Source organism: Pholis gunnellus (assembly GCF_910591455.1).
Source record: "Pholis gunnellus genome assembly, chromosome: 15".
Taxonomy (NCBI): Eukaryota; Metazoa; Chordata; class Actinopteri; order Perciformes; family Pholidae; genus Pholis; species Pholis gunnellus.
In genome coordinates this window covers 11,359,580-11,376,941 of record NC_136542.1, presented here as the reverse complement: position 1 = coordinate 11,376,941, position 17,362 = coordinate 11,359,580, and the positions used below count along the sequence as shown (strand labels likewise).

General features: G+C 39.5%; 1 protein-coding gene across 1 annotated transcript in view; it reads right to left on the bottom strand.

The window, feature by feature from the left end:
• Positions 1 to 14,368, bottom strand: part of ltk (leukocyte receptor tyrosine kinase) — a gene marked incomplete at both ends in the record, with an annotated part of 43,070 nt that extends 28,702 nt beyond the window's left edge. Inside the window, one exon of the mRNA XM_079174241.1 lies at positions 14,317 to 14,368. Within this exon, the coding sequence (XP_079030367.1) occupies positions 14,317 to 14,368 (52 nt within the window). The remainder of the gene's footprint in view (positions 1 to 14,316) is intronic.
• Positions 14,369 to 17,362: the final 2,994 nt, after the last annotated feature.

The following is a 17,362-nucleotide window of genomic DNA, read 5'->3' as shown; positions in this document are numbered from 1 at the left end:
AAATTTACACATAAACATTGACATTAAGGATTTAAGATGGGGCGTATAAACACATGAAAGCAGAGGAATGCAAGCATGGGTTATATTACACGCCTGGTTTATTCATCAACCATTTATTTTAATTTTGTTTACTGAGTTTATTGAAACTGATTTGACAAAAACAAGTACAGAGATTCATACACAGACCTCTCGTCTCGTAAGGTAAGAACCTGTAAGATCTTCAAATCAGGGAGTAAAAACGTAAAACCCACAATTGTACATGTTTGGTGTCATCAAGGTAGTCCGATATGTCGCTGCAAAGTACTGTCCCATTCGTATTTGAAGGCCTTGCAGCCTCTCACACTGAATAATTTACCAGCTGATGTCAGTTAAGTCCCTGAGGGATCAGGACTTTGGGATTTAGGGGGATAGGGCCTTTATGTTGTGTCTGTCACTACGCCAAATCCTGAGCAGAAGTTTGCAAATCTTGTCAATAAGATATCTGAAAACTCGCTGGGGCTTCTAAGCTTCTAACTGAAAGACAGCTGGTTACACAGGATGAGGGCAAGGTTTTCTCGGGAGAAAAATGGTGCAACAGTGACACTGAGGTGACGTAAAACCGGCCATTACATTACCAGTAGCACAGAGGTTTACCAAAACACAGCCAGAGGACATGCATTAGCTGAACAGGCCACAGAAAAGACATAACAATTCTTACACAGTTATTGTATGTAGGGTGGATTTTCCAGGATGGAATACTTACAGTAGCTTTGACAGTAAGTTCACACAGTATATTAAATTAGCTTTGATTCATGCAGCAGTTTGTCTGGTGCTTGTCGGGAAAATACCAGAAAGGAGTCCACTGGAAAATATCATAAAGTGATCTGAGGGAACTGAGAACAGGCAACACTTTTCATATTAAATCAGTGAGAGTTAGAGTCAACATGAACAGCCTTGGCTGTTGCATCAGAGCTTGTTAAATGTTGTCACAATAGTTGTATTACTTTGATCAAAATTACAAGTAGTTTTACGAGTATTACTGCCTAAAGTAGTAGATAAAGATGTATAAGAGTATATCCTGTTTCAATTCTCTGGAAAGAAAGATAAAATGTCACAAAGATGGTATTGAAGGTAGCAGAAAATCCAAACAAGGGCAGCTTTCACTGTCTTCACCAACCTACCACGAAGGGCTGAGACGCACGTCATACAGAGACAGACTCTTGTTTTGAAGAGGAGACACCTGCCATCAGTCAGTCTGTAGCCTATTTTTGGTTTGAAGGCCTTGAAATTCTTCACAAAATTCCTGATGTAGTGATATTTCACCTTTCCTTTCTGTCGCTTGCTTCCGTTATTATTTAAGAAGGCAACTAACGTTTATTTTTATTATCTAATAATCTGCCAAAACTTTCTCAATGATTTCATTAATCGTGTTGTGTGTAAACTGGATATAAATATCGGGGGAAAAAATGCCCTATGATAATTTCCCAGTGATAATTTCTTCAAATTGCCTGTTTTACCAACAGTCTAAAACCCAAAGATATTCAATTCACTGTCATGTATGACATCAAATTATCTTGTTTTGAGCAGCTGTAATGTGAGAGAATTTGACATATTTGCTTGAAAATGCTTTCCTGAATGCTGATTTATCTTTTGTCGATCGACTAATTAATATATATATAATTATATAATTAACTGACTGATCGTTTCACCTCTGCAATGATTGGAATTTGAGTTTGACTTATGACAAATGTTTCCCAAGTGTCCTGTGTCTAAATAGGACACTCAAAGTTACTAGAGGGCATATTTTATTCATGACCTCTTTAAGGACATTAAACAAAAAGGTTTCTGCCATTACTTGATCTCTTTTATTCTACCATTGTAATGAGATAACCTCTGCTGTGGTTTGGTGCTATATAACTAAATTGGCTTGACTGGAAAGCCGGAGACATGGTAGATCAATGGTTAACACTGTCATCTCTTTCCTTTGTCCTCTCTTCTTAAGATAATAGTGTGAAAGTCAGTACAGCAACATCTGGATTACAATGCTGATGTGACAGACAACAAAGATGAGGCTAAGCCACAACTGGTCCCACTGTATAGTAGTTTATTCAATCTTCATTCAAAACGTGCTTTGTTGCAAATTACATTAACAAATAAGTTAGGGGAATAAAAAGATTTCCAGGAACATATCTTTCACAGTTGCTGCTTGTAAGCTCAATCGTACGTCCCTGCCCCCCTTTTTTGGCCTCAAACCATCCATTACTTTTATGATGGAACAATAATATGGTCTAAATTAAATTTCCTCTGTGGGATCAATGATGTTCAAAATGATCTAATTGAATTATAAAACTGCATATGCATACTGCAAGTCATTTGTTTTTAATGAGTCCGTTCTTATTGGATTAAATATGACAAAATAAGACAAAAACAAGAGAAAACAAGACAGTCATACCCTTGAGCTGTTTTTCCATTTGTGCATTTTTATTCTGCTTATGTCACAAACTGTACTACTTTGAAGATAAGTTAGAATTACGAGGAATTAGTCAAGTATAGCCTTTGAAATGATGTTTAGATATTAATAACTGGTTTCCTAATTACACTGTGGTGCGCTGCATTTATCCAAAGATGCTGTTAGGGTGGATGATGGGCTTACAAACCATAGAACATCAGTCATTTGTTCGTGTGCTGTGCACCCTCTGGCCTTACAACCGGGTTTCTCAATCTTGAGGTCGGGACCCCATGTGGGTTACATAAACAGATCGGCTCCTGGAAGATAACTAATATACTCATGTTTGCACACAAAAAAAAGGAAAATGTATTAATTCAAATCAGGCTTGACTTAAACATTACTTTCCTAACTTTGTAAAACTAAATGTAACAAATAAATAGATAGATATAAAAATACTGAATTGTTATTTATCAAAATAATGGTACCCAATACACGATCCAACTACATGAGGCAGTATCGGACCTATAGCCCATGTTGATGTATCTCGATCCAATCTGCGGTAAGTTTTGCATTTTACAAATAAACTTTCTTCCTGAAGCGAACAGCTTGTTTATACTGGTGTCAGAAACAATTTACATCAGGGAGCTTTAACTGTAAAAACACAATTCCATTCAGTTCATGATTTATTTTTTCAAATGCTATGTGTAACCATTCAAAGCTTAACAAAGCCTCAAACCTTGGCTTTAAACATTGTCTTGCATTCCACATTACATCTCTCAACTGCCTGTCCCAAACTGCAAACACACATTTGAACTCTTGTCTGCACTCAGAGGCCGGTCCAAGAGCAGCAAACACTCATTTTTGGAAATGTGGAAACTCTGGAACAATTACTGAAAGCCTTCATTAGAACTGACAATCGACGCAAACACAACTCTTAAGCATTATGTTCAGTTATTTAATCATTTGGCTTTTTATTGAACCTTCAGACCACCTGTGTGTTTAAACCTTTTCTGTTGCATGTACAATGTGATATGTCTTACCTCACTGACTCTATTATGTAGTTTAGCAAAGCCCATAACTTTATAAAATTAAAAAAGAACTCCAAACTGAACGGCTCTTGAGGAAACCACTATGATGGTGAGCCCATACCACCGCTGTCCTCGATGAATGAGTGAAATGGAAAAAGCTGAAGTTTTATGTTTTTTTTCCATCTTTCTTTCAGCGGCTTCCAACCCGTTAAATATGACCATTACAAAAGTAGATAAACGGTAGAGAGTAGAAAACTGTAAATGATTGGTGGATCTACCGCGCCCAAGTCACATGCTTTGTCTCCCAGCCATCAATAACAAGTTTCACAGTCGCTAGAGGTCTTTGCATTGGAGGAGGAGGTATTGAAATCTTACCTAATTCTTACTCAATAACAAGTAAAAGTCCTGCATCCAAAATATTACTCAGGAAGTATCAGCAGCCAAATGAACTTAGACTATCAAAGGTAAAAGTATTCCTTTTGCAAAATGACCTCACATTTTAATATTGCAAATGTAAAGCTATTTTAACTACTTAACATACTGTTATGAAGTTACATTTCTATAATTAATCATATTCTTTTAAGTTTTGAAAGTCTGTAACAGTATCTCAAAGTATGCAACAACTTTAAAACTGAACAAAGTGAACGATTCAGTTCTCTGGATCTCATTCAGCTCCTAAATACAAAAAAAGGTTATGAAGTGATGGTGATAAATGGAGGAGCTGAAGAAACTCAGTAGAAAAGCAAGTTACACCATTCAAGGAAAATACAAATGTGTCTTCTTGCTGGACATTTCAAAACACTGTTCTCACACTGCCGTGTACGACTTAAAAATAGATTTTCAGATGGGAATCAAAATACGTTCTTCACATTTATGCAACATTGCACAGATCTTCACAGATATAGGCCCCTTTATTAGGTACTTGAAATGAATAAGCAGCATGGAAATATCTTCATCTCTGTTTCACAAATGGATACTGCACCAGGCAGTCACACTAAACCGCTCTGCCCTTTCAGTTATCACGCCGAGCCGATGAGCAGAGTGGGAGTTCTTTTGTGCAAAAGGAAATTAAAGATACTTCTTCATATCCACTCAGCCCTTCAGCTCTGTGTCTAAGTAACCTGATCTTCATTCCCTTCGAGAGAAGAAGCTCCATTATATCAGACATTTGATGATAACTAGAACTATGTCCACGACAAAATATGCACATCTTGACTGAGACCCATCTCGGTCTGCATCCAGACGCACGTCTGAAGACACATTCATGTGCAGAGAGTCAGGCTTTCGGTATTTCCAAAAGAATTAAGTGCCATAACTCAATTTATAATTTAATTGGTTGCATCTCGGCTTCAATTAGCCGATATATCGCACCGGTATTCAGTTTCTTCTCAGAGGGTCCTTTATCAACAAAGATACCCAGACACACCATGTCTGTTTTCTCCGACATACAGTTATGAATATGAAGATAAAATGCAGCATTCACGTAAGCCAATAAGCATTTTAATCCAAGGTGACTTGGGACACGGTAGCCGACATGGAAACAGAACATGTGATTTTGATGAGACTAAAAGCTTGATGTTGATGGTGAAAAGCTTTCATTCCATTAATGTTATGTGTTTTTGCAATGGATTTTTCATGTGTGGTACAGTCTTGTATGGAGTCACAACAGTGTCTTTGTAAATGTCACGCAGTGGAGGGTCAAACCTTTACTGCGTCAACCTTTACTGCGTCAACCTTTACTGGTTCAACTAGAGTTACAAGACACGGTCACTGTCCATACATGCATAGATTCTCCTATTGCTACAGTTAAATGTCCAGGACCACAATCCAAATAAAATGACAAACAAAACAGATTCAAACTGGAATCTGTCACGATTAGGCTTTGCCTCTGTGTTCTGTGTTTGTCTACCCTCCTCACTCTACCTGTCAGTCACTCCCTCAGCTTATTCCCTTCACCTGCCTCTGATCACTAATCAAGCACTTCCCCCTCATCAGCACAACTCTTCTCACCTGTTCTTCCCCCTACATAAACTCCTGCCCCTCAGTCACTCCTTGCCAGATTCTTGCAATGTCTACCCACCCGTTCGGCTTGTCCTGTTACTGGTTTCCCTGTCTGCCTGCCCTGTTTTCTGTCCTGCTGGATTTCCTCCCCTCTTCCCTTGTCTCTTCCGTGGATGCCCCATTGTGCCTGTAAGTCTGCTGTTGGATTTGAATTGTTCATTAAAACAACTTCTACACGCTACTCTGCCTGGTCTGCGCTTGAGTCCTCCACCATGCCCCGTGACAGAATCAGGACTGGTATCTGGCATCACTCTCACATTGATAGACAGCTCATTGAAGGCAAGGACCAGTTCACATTATTTTATGATGCTATGTAATGAATCAACAACATAATCTCGTGCTAATATTGGAGTAAAACAGAGGTTAGATAAAATCTCTCCAGTTAACAATAAAGACCAATTCTGGGTTTGACACAGCAAGTTTTAAATCATCTTCTTGGAACAGCCACAGAATGACTGTCCTCGCTTAAAAGAAATGTTGCTTTTGATTTTTCAACCACTTAAAAAGTTGTCCTCATAGGAACCTATAAAACAAAGAATGACAGTGAATGTTGTCTGACTGGACCTTTAGTGGAAGTAGCATATCTCCCATATCTCTATGATAAATATCAAGCTACATCCTGAAGCTGGCTAACTAAGTTTAGCACAAAGACTGGAAACAGCTCGCCTGGCTATGATATCAGTTATCGGCCGTAGAGATGTCTGCCTTCTTTTGATTATAATGGGACTATTGAGGAACTATTTTACTATTTAGTTACGACAAGAAACTGCTCGTAACAAGTTCTGTTGATTATTGAGTGACATTTCTACGTCCGATGTCTCCAAAACAAGGCAACTCACACCAAAACTATCTAGATTGATTAAAAAATAAAATGAAGCACTACAGGTTTGAGGAAAAATATGAACTTTTTTGTTTTGGGATGAACTGTCCCTTTAAATCCCAGCAGGCTACCTGACCAGTATCAAATGGCATTCAGGTAAAGTTAGCAACTAGACGGTAAACATTGTGGAGCAGCTAGAAAGCTCATATGATAAATATTTGTAATGTTATATGTTCTCCAAGGCTTCAAATTCTCCAGACACAGTGTAAATGTTACTTTTAAGTTTTAAGTTTATTTACAGAAAGCTTTTATAATGTACTAATTAGCACTTCATTAACTTTACCATCTGTCTGGTTAACATCCTGAGGAGATAGGAAACCGAGGGAACTGAAGCCGTCCTCCTTATCTCTAACCACAAAGTGTCCTTCACAGAGATCTAGCAGCAGCAGTGTCTATGAAAAGTGTGCAAACACTTCACTTATAATCCGTCTTTTAGTCACTGTGACTAAACCAGAACCAGTGTCCCATATGACTCACTCACTGTGCTCTTATGGACTTAAATCATTGGCCAGCAGATGTTCATTTAAGACCTAAACTTTTTCACAGTGTTTCTAGCTAAATGGAGGAAATTAAAAACATGAACGCTTCCCGGAAAAAAACATTAAAAACAATTGTTGTTTGCCTATTTGAGCAAAAATGTGCTATATGACTATATTTTCCTTGATCGACAGATGCAAAGAATTATAGCAGCCTACTTTGTTGTAGTTTTGGTTGTTGCCTGTTTATTATCCACCACAGACACATAATTCGATTCAGATTGGTAACCTAGTAACCTAGTTGACCACAATGCAGCAAAACATGAGAGTCTCGTGATAAATTAAGATGTGACCTTGAGTCCATAACATCGACACTGTTGTTCTGGTTTGTTCTCCTGCTTCCTCTCACAGCCGCCTGTTTTCATTCAACGAATTACAGTCACTCCAAAGTGTTTTTTCACCAGATGAGAGTTTGTGGCCTGTGAAACGTGAAGCGTTTCCATCTCTAAAACCAAACTTCATCAACTCCGTTTATTGTAAAGAAAGATACATAGTGGAGGACAGCTGCATACATTTTAGCATTTGTTGATATATCAAATAAATTGATATTAGGATGGCAGCAACTAGTAATGTGTGGGTCAAGCCACAACCAGCAGCACCGCGGGTTCGGGTTAGCTTAGGCAGAAAATATCACAGGTTTGGGTGGGAGGGTCAAAAAGTTACAAAGCAACGTTCCAGGTAAGTTATCAATAACTTTCAGTCCACCTTCTCTCTGTCTCTCAAACACACACCCATAGCGGCGCTTAGCCCTTCTCAGTCCAATCGTTCGACTATAATGCATCAAGTTGGCGGTTTGCAGGTCGGGTTCGAGTGGTTGATTAACTCGTATTTTTGCAGGTTGGGCCGTGTGGATTGGCTCTCATGCTGGGTCAGAGGGTATTAAACATCCCTGACTCACGAATCACTAGCAGCGACTGCAACAATTATTTTCAATATTGTTAAATCGGCCGATTACAGTTTTATTTAGTAATAAAAGTCAAAACAATGTTGCAACGAAAGCTAATTATTAATTAAAAGTAATTTCTCAGGGCCTGAGGTGATGCTTGTTTTTCGTCTGACCAAAAGTCCAAAACCTTATTTTTAATATTTTTGCTTCAAAAAAGACAAAATGTTTAACAGATGGTCAAAATAGCTGCTATACTATTAACTATATAACAATATTTTTGGTTTTTTTAATCAGCACATCGATCAAGGGTGTTTATATAATCCTTTAGCATCTGTAAAGGGTTTATCAATGTCTGAACTGTGAGGAATGTCACCGTTAGGCTGCCGGTTTAACATAAATAAACGAGTGGTAATAAGGATGACATACTTTCCTCACACATTTTCTCACATAATGACTGCCTTTTAACAAAGATAAGTACCAGTATTATCTCTCTGACTGCTTCCTCTCTGACACAGATTCTCTTAGCGTTTGTTGTTGAATAAATCAGAGGAAACATCGCTTGTCTATTCTTAAAAAGGTTTACAATACAGTTTCATTTCACCAGATGAAAACACAGATTTGAAGAACTAATTTGGCACACTGGCACAATCTAAGCTTTATCATATTTTACATTCTCCCCAAAAACTTCACGGCATTCTAACTGTATTGTTTAGTATTCCACTGCGAGTCATCATGTTACAGTTGCAGCTTTATCAGATAATTGTGGTCCTCTCTGTGTCTGGAGCTTATTAAATCTGGTGCTTTCGGGGGAAGATTAATTTGAAAAACTCAACAGCAACGTCTCTTTCTAGAGTCAACAACAGGATTTGTGTCTGCTGCTGAATGAGCAGACAGGAGTGGGTATGCACAAATATCCATGATTTAAAGCTACAATCAAGAAAAGACATTCAACTAACCGACCATTCACTCTTGCCAATGATCAGCCGGATGTCATGTTTTATCTCTACGTGTTGCTCATTGACCACGAGAAAAATATTATTTGACTGGCTGATTAGGCTGATTTCAGTTTGATTTCTTTTTAAGGATTCTGTTACAGTCAAATATTCAGGTCCAGCCCTAATAGCCTACAGTACAGGCCTACAATATCACTGTAGTCCCCACAGCTAGTGGGTGTTTGTCCTGTGCAGTGAAATGAGTATCGTCAATTATCCTTTCTTGTGTTTACTTGGCTCCATTAATGTGTCAGAAGATGCAACAATATTTTCTCATAGTGCGCTGCATATAGCATTATTTATTATGCCGTTCTTAGTTTCAGCAATGTGGTATCGATGCTTTCCGTTACTTTTTTTTTTTTTCCCCGATCCGCCGGATCAGCAGTCTCCCTGTGTTCCGGCACCTCCTGATTTACAGCTTAAGCACTGCCCCTGAACGTGAGACACGCACAGCTGATTGCTCATCTGTGTTATTCAAGCAGCAGAGTGAGGCCCCTGAAGCACAGCTTTGATCTGTTGTCGCTCTTTTTTTTTTTTTTTTGCAGAATGTGGATACCGATGATTACACTTTAACTACACTTGAGCAACAGACATGAACATCTGATCCAGCAAATTTATTACAAGGAGGAAACACTCTCTCTGACTCTTTGCATTACCGCTCAGAAGGTGGAAACAATCAACACAAAGGGGGTTTAGAGAAAATAAAAACTGTCTCAAAAGATTGAGTCCATTCTAAAAGCCTTTGGATAGCAAAACTAAATATATACAGATGCAAAAGTTTGCACCTCTGAGGAAAGGCTGAACTGAGGGATCCTCTTCAGACCAGTAAGACTTCTGACTCCTGACATCGTCTAGTGAATAAGCGCCTAATTCCCAGCCATGTCGAAAACTCAGACTAATCAATCTAAGTATTAACCCAGCTCCTTATGGGTCAACCTTTAACGTTTTGTGTGGAAAAAAGACCAAGTTGTGCCTCTTAATATCAGGACACATTTACCTAAATTCAACCAACAGGATTAATCTGACTTAAATGACATTAAGCAGCACGTTAATGTTGGAGCTGAGTTTGTGTTTGTCTAGAAATACTATATATATATAGAAATATATATATATATATGTATATCAAAGCGTGAACTCTGAAGGTCTACACTGGAATCACTCAAGTGATGAGCAGACTCTGACTGCTCGCACTAATGAGATTCAAACTCTGTTGATTAAGTACAGATCAGACTTGTCTTTTTTTTAACATTCATCTAGGTCTGAGAGGTGAAAAATAAACACAGATGATTAGTTTTCTTTAACGCTGCACACACACACAGACACACACATACACATATACACACACACACACACACAGACACACACACATCGCTGAATGCTGTTCGAGAGTCACTGATGTTCAATCAACAATCAAAACAAAAACACCTTCAGTAACTATACCTAAGCCCAAGAAGTGCACATTTTCATTGCAGTCATATACCTCCACAGTCATTAACTAAAAGCCTTGCTGGTTTCAGTATGAATTAGTAGTTGAGTACTGAAGTAACCCCAAATCCATTTATGTAAGTCTGTGTTGGAGTCAGCCAATATCTTCAATAACAATAAAAGCTGAAGTCAGTCAAAAAGCCTCAACTGAAATCTAAGTGCAATTCGTTTACATTTTTAGCAACAGAAAACAGGGTAACTGAAAGGGTAGATAGCACACACAGAATCACATGGTGGGATTGAACAACAGCATTATTTCCAACCCTCATTTTTGGGGAAATTTTTTGGCTTCCGGGCTAATTGGAAGAAATAAAGGAAAGGCACGAGTCAATGATTACGTTTGTATTACGCACACTAATATTCTGAATGTGATACGGGTCATGTAAACAGCATTCATTCAGATATTCCAAATGACTCTTTATTCTGAATGTAGCATTTCTTTGGACAGCATACAGCGCATTAAGAATATGCATCATAATTGGGGTATTTAATACAATTTGCAACTCACGGCCTCCTGCCCGTTTACAGCCAGCTCTGTGCTTGACACAAACCAACAGTTTGCAAGGCTGGGGTAGAGATGCATGCCCAAAAGAAAAGCCCACATTTCTGTCCAGAAGGAAAAACTCATCTACTTATAAACACTATGAAAAAACGTGGATTTTCAACAGGTTTTTGGATATGTGAGGGAGTCTGTGGTCACACAGGCGAACAAGTCAGCCACCGTTTACAATAATCGGAGCATGCACGGCTACATGTAAACAGGAATATTAGTGTCATTATGTAAGCAGCTTAAAAGGAGTATTGTATTTCCTGAGTAAAGGTGAAAACCGGTATATATTTTGCATGTAAATGAAGCTCAAGCGCAAGTTCAGTCAGGAAGACACTCACTCGTAATCTCTGTCTCTCCTCTCCTTGGAATTACTCTATCAGCTGATTGGGGGCGTTCACTTTTAAGCAACCAACCAGATTCGGCACAGTTTCCTTAAGTCAATCATATCGTTGCTGTCAACTTTAAAAGTGTTCTCTCTGCTGCTGTCAGTTGTCATTTCAGCTAAGCAGACGCGACCCTCCTCCACCCCAGTCACCTCCAGTCAGCATCACAATCATGCTCCTGATTCATCATCCGATTGCAGCAACTCCCTTCACCACCACCACCAGTGTCTGGACTCCAGGGGGGATTAGGCCTATTGGACCTCAGTATCCCTACCCTCGGTGATAGTACTTCGGGATGGAGTCCAATCGCCAAAGACTGCACTTTTCATATTTGCATGTGTAATAAATCATTGTTAAACTATAAAACAAGTCTCTCCTGATTGAAATGTAGTCAGTGTGAAAATAAGCACTTTCTCCTAATAACTAATGGCATAGCTGCAATTTCGCTGTGCTCCCCCTGCACCAAAGCTGTTAAGAGGAGAGAACGGGAACAGTGAACAGAGTCTGAAACGGCATTAATACCTCCAGTGTTCCTACTGTACAACATCAGGCATACATTTATGTATTTCTCTTCACCATGCAAAAAGAGTACGAACTTTACGTGACCCTACAGTGGAATGTTGTAGCTGCAGTTGAGAGAGTAATAATCGTCATCTTATAATCGTGATCATTTATCATTTTGACCATTATCGTGTATTATTGTAATGCCAGTAAATCATAGGAATGTGGAAGGTCAGGAAATTGGTTTTGGATTAATATTTACACAGTAAAAATCTGTCTCATGCTTCAAATCACAGTCAATCTGTTCAATATTTAGCATAATATTAACCATAAAGTGCAGCAAGTTCCTAAACATGACTATAGAAATGTTTGACACTACGCACGCACAGTCTTCTCCCGCTAATACCGTAGAGACGTCGGGTTAGCAATACCACACACAGTATAATCCCTGCTGGTGACCACGGCTGTCGCTTATGTCCCCACTCAAGCAGATGAGAAAACACAAACGCAAACCTGCCCTTGCAGAAATAACATATCGAGCTGGGACACTCACTAGATTTGAGTGATGTGTCTCGGCCCCGAAACCTGCCAGTGAGAGACGCATTCTGGAGCAGGGAGCTCGTTGCTTGACTGTGAGGGAATGGAGAGCAATACGTAACATGTCCCCGGTGGAGCCCTGATGGAAGCTCACCCCCCGCCCCGGAAACACTTCCCACCAACCACTTTCAGAATCCCCCAGCAGCCCAACATATTCTTGATTCTAAGCAGGGAAGATCTGAGCTAGTTTGAACGACCTTTTATAAGGGGAGGGCCTCAAACTGCCCCAACTCTTTCAGCCAATTCTGGATGACAAAATGCGATCGGGGCTGCTAAAGAAGTCACACCATAGGCTTTCCCAATGTGAGGCACTCGCTCCTGCTACTCAGAGAACCGGGGTTACACAAGTAACCTAACGTTTTCACTGGGATTTACTGCAGTCAGAGCCACTTAACTGGTGCAGCCTGTGGCTGCTGAAGCCAAAGAGAGGAGAAGCCAAGATACACACTCCTCCTCTGGCTTCTACAAAATGAAAGGTGATGTTGCTGAAGATCTGTGAAGTAAGGAAAGGAATTCACTGCAAATCTATGGGGAAAAAGCCTCTGGCATGAAGTACATATCCAGCAGATACAAGACCATGGGGGCAATGGATAACCAGGTGATCCAAAACAGGCCTTGACATGCAAGAAGTGAATTTATGTGCTCCATGGGAACATTTACATTTACAGCAAGACGAAGTCACAGTGATAAGAATAAGACAGATCTGGTGAATCCAAATGAGCTCATAATAATTTCTTTGCCCACATGACATGCCTCTGCTGGTCGTAAACACTGTCTTCATTCATATGACATTAAGCGTGGTAGGATCTGCTAAGCAAGGAGCACAAATAAATACTGTCTTTCGGTAAACAATGTCATTTGGATTTGATACAAACAATTTTTCAAAAATAAAGACTGATGGGGGATTTCAAAGAACCTGAAAAACATATATATATATATATATATATATATATATATATATATATATATATATATATATATATATATATATATATATATATATATATATATATATACATTTAAAGTGTTTATACGTGTGCGTTTTTTTCAGTAAGGCTATGAGTTATGGTGAAAAAGTTAACAAAATGACATCTGACCATTAACCTGCTTCATGCTACCTTAACCTTTGAAGAGGCGGTTATAGTTTCCTCTATTTATTTGTTTCTATAAAAGACTAAAGGGAACACTATACAATATTCTGCCCCTGCAAACCGCACTAACTGTTATAAGAGCAGTTGCAGAGCCGGCTTCTTGCCAAGTCTTGTAGTCGTGCTGCAGTGTAAATGAATCTAAATCAAATTCCCTCAAGTGTGCCTCAAGAGAATATGACACCTGGACTGATGCTAAAACACACCTTATGTATGTGTGCGTGGAAATGAGGGAAAGAGAGAGAGAGAGAGAGAGAGAGAGAGAGAGAGAGAGAGAGAGAGAGAGAGAGAGTGTTGCTGTATACTCATAGGCACTCAGAGATGAAATGAAACGTCAACAGATTACTAACTGGTGACACCTCTCAACTGGAGCGACCTCCTATGGAGCAGCGGCGGGTTTCAATTTGCGCGTACAAAATGTGAGAAGAAATCCCGCAAATTGTAAAAAAAAAAAAAAAAAGAAGAAATCTCCAATATGTTTTAACACATGGCTGAGTTGGGAAAGTTAGAGTTATCGCCTCGTTACATCTTCTTCTGCAGTTGTATAGTTGCACTCGGAGAATTAGCGCCACCTAGCGCATCTCTACGATCTCACTAATGTAAGCGTTGTAGTAGTGGATGGAAACCTGATGGAATAAAGGCTCATACATTTCTGAGGATTTGCGCTACATTTGAATAGAAACCTGCATATTGTGGTAAAATCGATTCATTTAATAATTGAGAAACAATACAGTTGCTAATAAATGACTTACTATCGGAACGTTTTATTGTTTAACTTCGTCTGGGTTTATAAAAACGTTAAATTGAGGTAAAAGTGAATTACGGCAGCCAGCCTACTTACCAATCAAAATGAAGATGGAGAGATAAGTATTGTAGTTTTTAATATAATCCATGGCTCCACAGAGGTCCACAGAGAGTCCGAGTCCCGTGTAGTTTATGGCTCCTTTACGTCCTCATGAATACGTTCACAAACAGGCTCGTGAAGCACACAGTAAACGCACACACACACAAACACACGCGCGCTCCTCCGGACAGTCTAGTTGTTTCTCCAAGTTGCGCACCGTTACTCATTCCGGTGATGCTGATGCTGCTGCAGCTCCCAGTGACGACAAACCCCCATCGCTCTCTCTCTCTCTCTCTCTCCCCCCCCCCCCCCCTCTCTCTCTCTCTCTCTCTCTCTCTCTCTCTCTCCCTCTCTCTCCCCCCCTCTCTCTCTCCAATATTCCTGGTCCTTAAGACATCTATTTTCTCTCTCACTTTTTTTCATCAGTTTTTGCTTCCAAAAATAGTTTTATCTCTTTGTGCTCCAGCTGCCTGTGTGTCGTCCATAAAGATAGAATCACGTTTTAATCATTAAAGCAAAGAGCACAGATTAAAGAGATTTGCCGCAGTGGAAGAATTATTAAGATAATTTAGCCCAATCAAGTAAAAGTAGCATAGTTAGTATTATATATACGTCTATGATGTCTATGATGTTTAAACCTATGTTGATGCAGATATATTTTACTAAATCATACCATGCCCTCCTAATCATTTTCAACCGTGTAATAAATGGCAGCGTTTGTACAATGCTGACTTCCTGTTTTATAAGCAAATGTGTGAATCAACATCAAGCTGAATTTCAGATGCTTTTTTTTGTTTTTAGTAGGAGCAGATACATTCAGCACTGAATCTTGACAAGGTGTACTTTCTGAAAAAAATGTAACTCATCTCAAATTGTCAACAATTCACAAAAGATATAAATTAGCCTCTTTGTCTCTTATCGTTCTAAAGTAGGAAGGCAAGCGTAAAGTATTAAAAAAGTGACCAGTGTGCAAAAACAAGTGGTAATTGTTCCACATCTCTCTAAACATCATATTTGAATATATTCTCTTCATTGCTGTGCTACAATTGATGCCGATACAACATTCTAAGTGTTTGTCTTGTTTTTCAATTAATACAATGGCTGCTTTAAATAAACCTTTGTAACTTCAATTATTCACGGCTAGTTTCCTCAGCACACTGAAGAGTACCTCTGCATCTGTGAACCTGTCAATCAGTGACAGTTTGAGTAACATGTTTGTCACTCATCATTCAGATCGCTTCTCACTGCAGATTTGCAGTAAAAGTGAGGGTGGCTGTGAAGGATAGCACCTTCTTCTTTCAAGGTCTATGTCCATGTGGTTATGAAAGCACATATTCTTGGTTTTGGAGGCTCATCCTCTTTTTTTTACAGAGCAGGGAGGTTTTATTTTGTTGAGCAATGGACAAAACTGATAGAAGAGAAAACAGGTGCTACAGGCTCATTCAAATGCACGTCATACCATGTGTTCTGCCCATTAAAAGGGTTTTAAGACTTTTCATGTAAAGATTCGTCTCGCATAGCCAGAAATCCACAGGGGAAAACTAAGCTACGCTCCAAAGGAGAGTGAGTCGGGTGGGGATCCAGAGCAGGGAGACGAGTCCAACAGGATGCCGGACACGAGAACCAGAGCAGAGCAGATGGGAATGCAGGGAGAGAAGAAACAGGTTTGAGGCGGCGGTAAAAAGGCAATGAGCTAATAGCTGGTAGGCTCTGCTCTGGCACACCTGTCTCCACTGTGATCACACACACACACACACACACACACACACACACAGAGAGAGAGAGAGAGAGAGAGAGAAAGAGAGAGAGAGAGAGACACGCTATGCAGAGCATTACAGACTTAAGTGCTCCAACCAAGCTACTGCTTAATTTAACATGCAAACAAATAACAAAAATGCTGAGTTACAAGCAGAGCAAATGTCGTTTCCGTTGGTGTGCACACGAACCAGCTTCCTGCTGCTGTCTTGAATAACCTCTGACATTTCTGTGAAGACATTTTCTTTATGAAATCCACTTATGTGAAGGGGAGATTGTTTTAGATATATCCCATATCTCCCGTTCCAGAAACATCCCAAAGTTGCTCTAATGGATTGAGATCTGGTGACTGTGGAAGCCATGTGAGTACAGTGAACTCATTGACATGTTCAAGAAAACAGTTTGAGATGATCTAGGCTTTATGACATGGCGCATTATCCTGTCAGAAGTAGTTAATAAGATGGGTACACTGTAGTCATAATGGGATGGGCATGGTCAGCTACAATACTCATAGAGCTCCATAAGGGCAAACCAATGATTTTGACGTCTGTCTGAAATTCACCAGAGGTCTCTAAACCGGCGGCCAAAACCTCAGCCAAATCTGACCGGTGGATCACCTCAAATTACCCCGCTGCTACATCTGAAGTTGTGAAGAAGAATTACCCAAGTTCGAATTACAAGACAGCCTGTGTGGTTTCCTTTCAGCATGCAGTGTCTCCACGTCATCTTGTCAAGAATGTGAAAGCTGTCCAAAACTAACAAACACACAGCCATCTCTGCTCATCGATGTTTTACTGTCAGAAACACACAAATCAATCACAAGATTTCTGAGGAGAATACAAGAAAATGGCGTCAGAAGAGGGCTGCATCTAAAAAAAAAAAAAAGAAATAAGTTGAGATCAAAATAGTGTTTGTACTTCTAGTTCTTTTGTCCACTTATGCCAAATAATGATAATTATTTTTGGAGAAGGGAAAGACAAACTGCTGCCAGTGAAGTTGCAACCATTCGAAAGTTACATTTACACTGACGTGAATGAAAAACGTTTCCAAGGAGAAAAAGAAAAGACAGAATAGATTTCAAATGATATCCACCACAAGTTTTTCATGGCTCAATAGACCAGAAGGCAATGCAGCCACAAAGCTTCACACCTGTATGCTTCATACGTTTCTCTGACACAGGAAATCACAAGCTGAAGTAGAAGTAGTGCAGAGAGGGCATGAGGCAGACACCACAAACAACAGTTACTTATACGCCACCAAGTGACAGAGAGCAGCAGTTCATGATTTT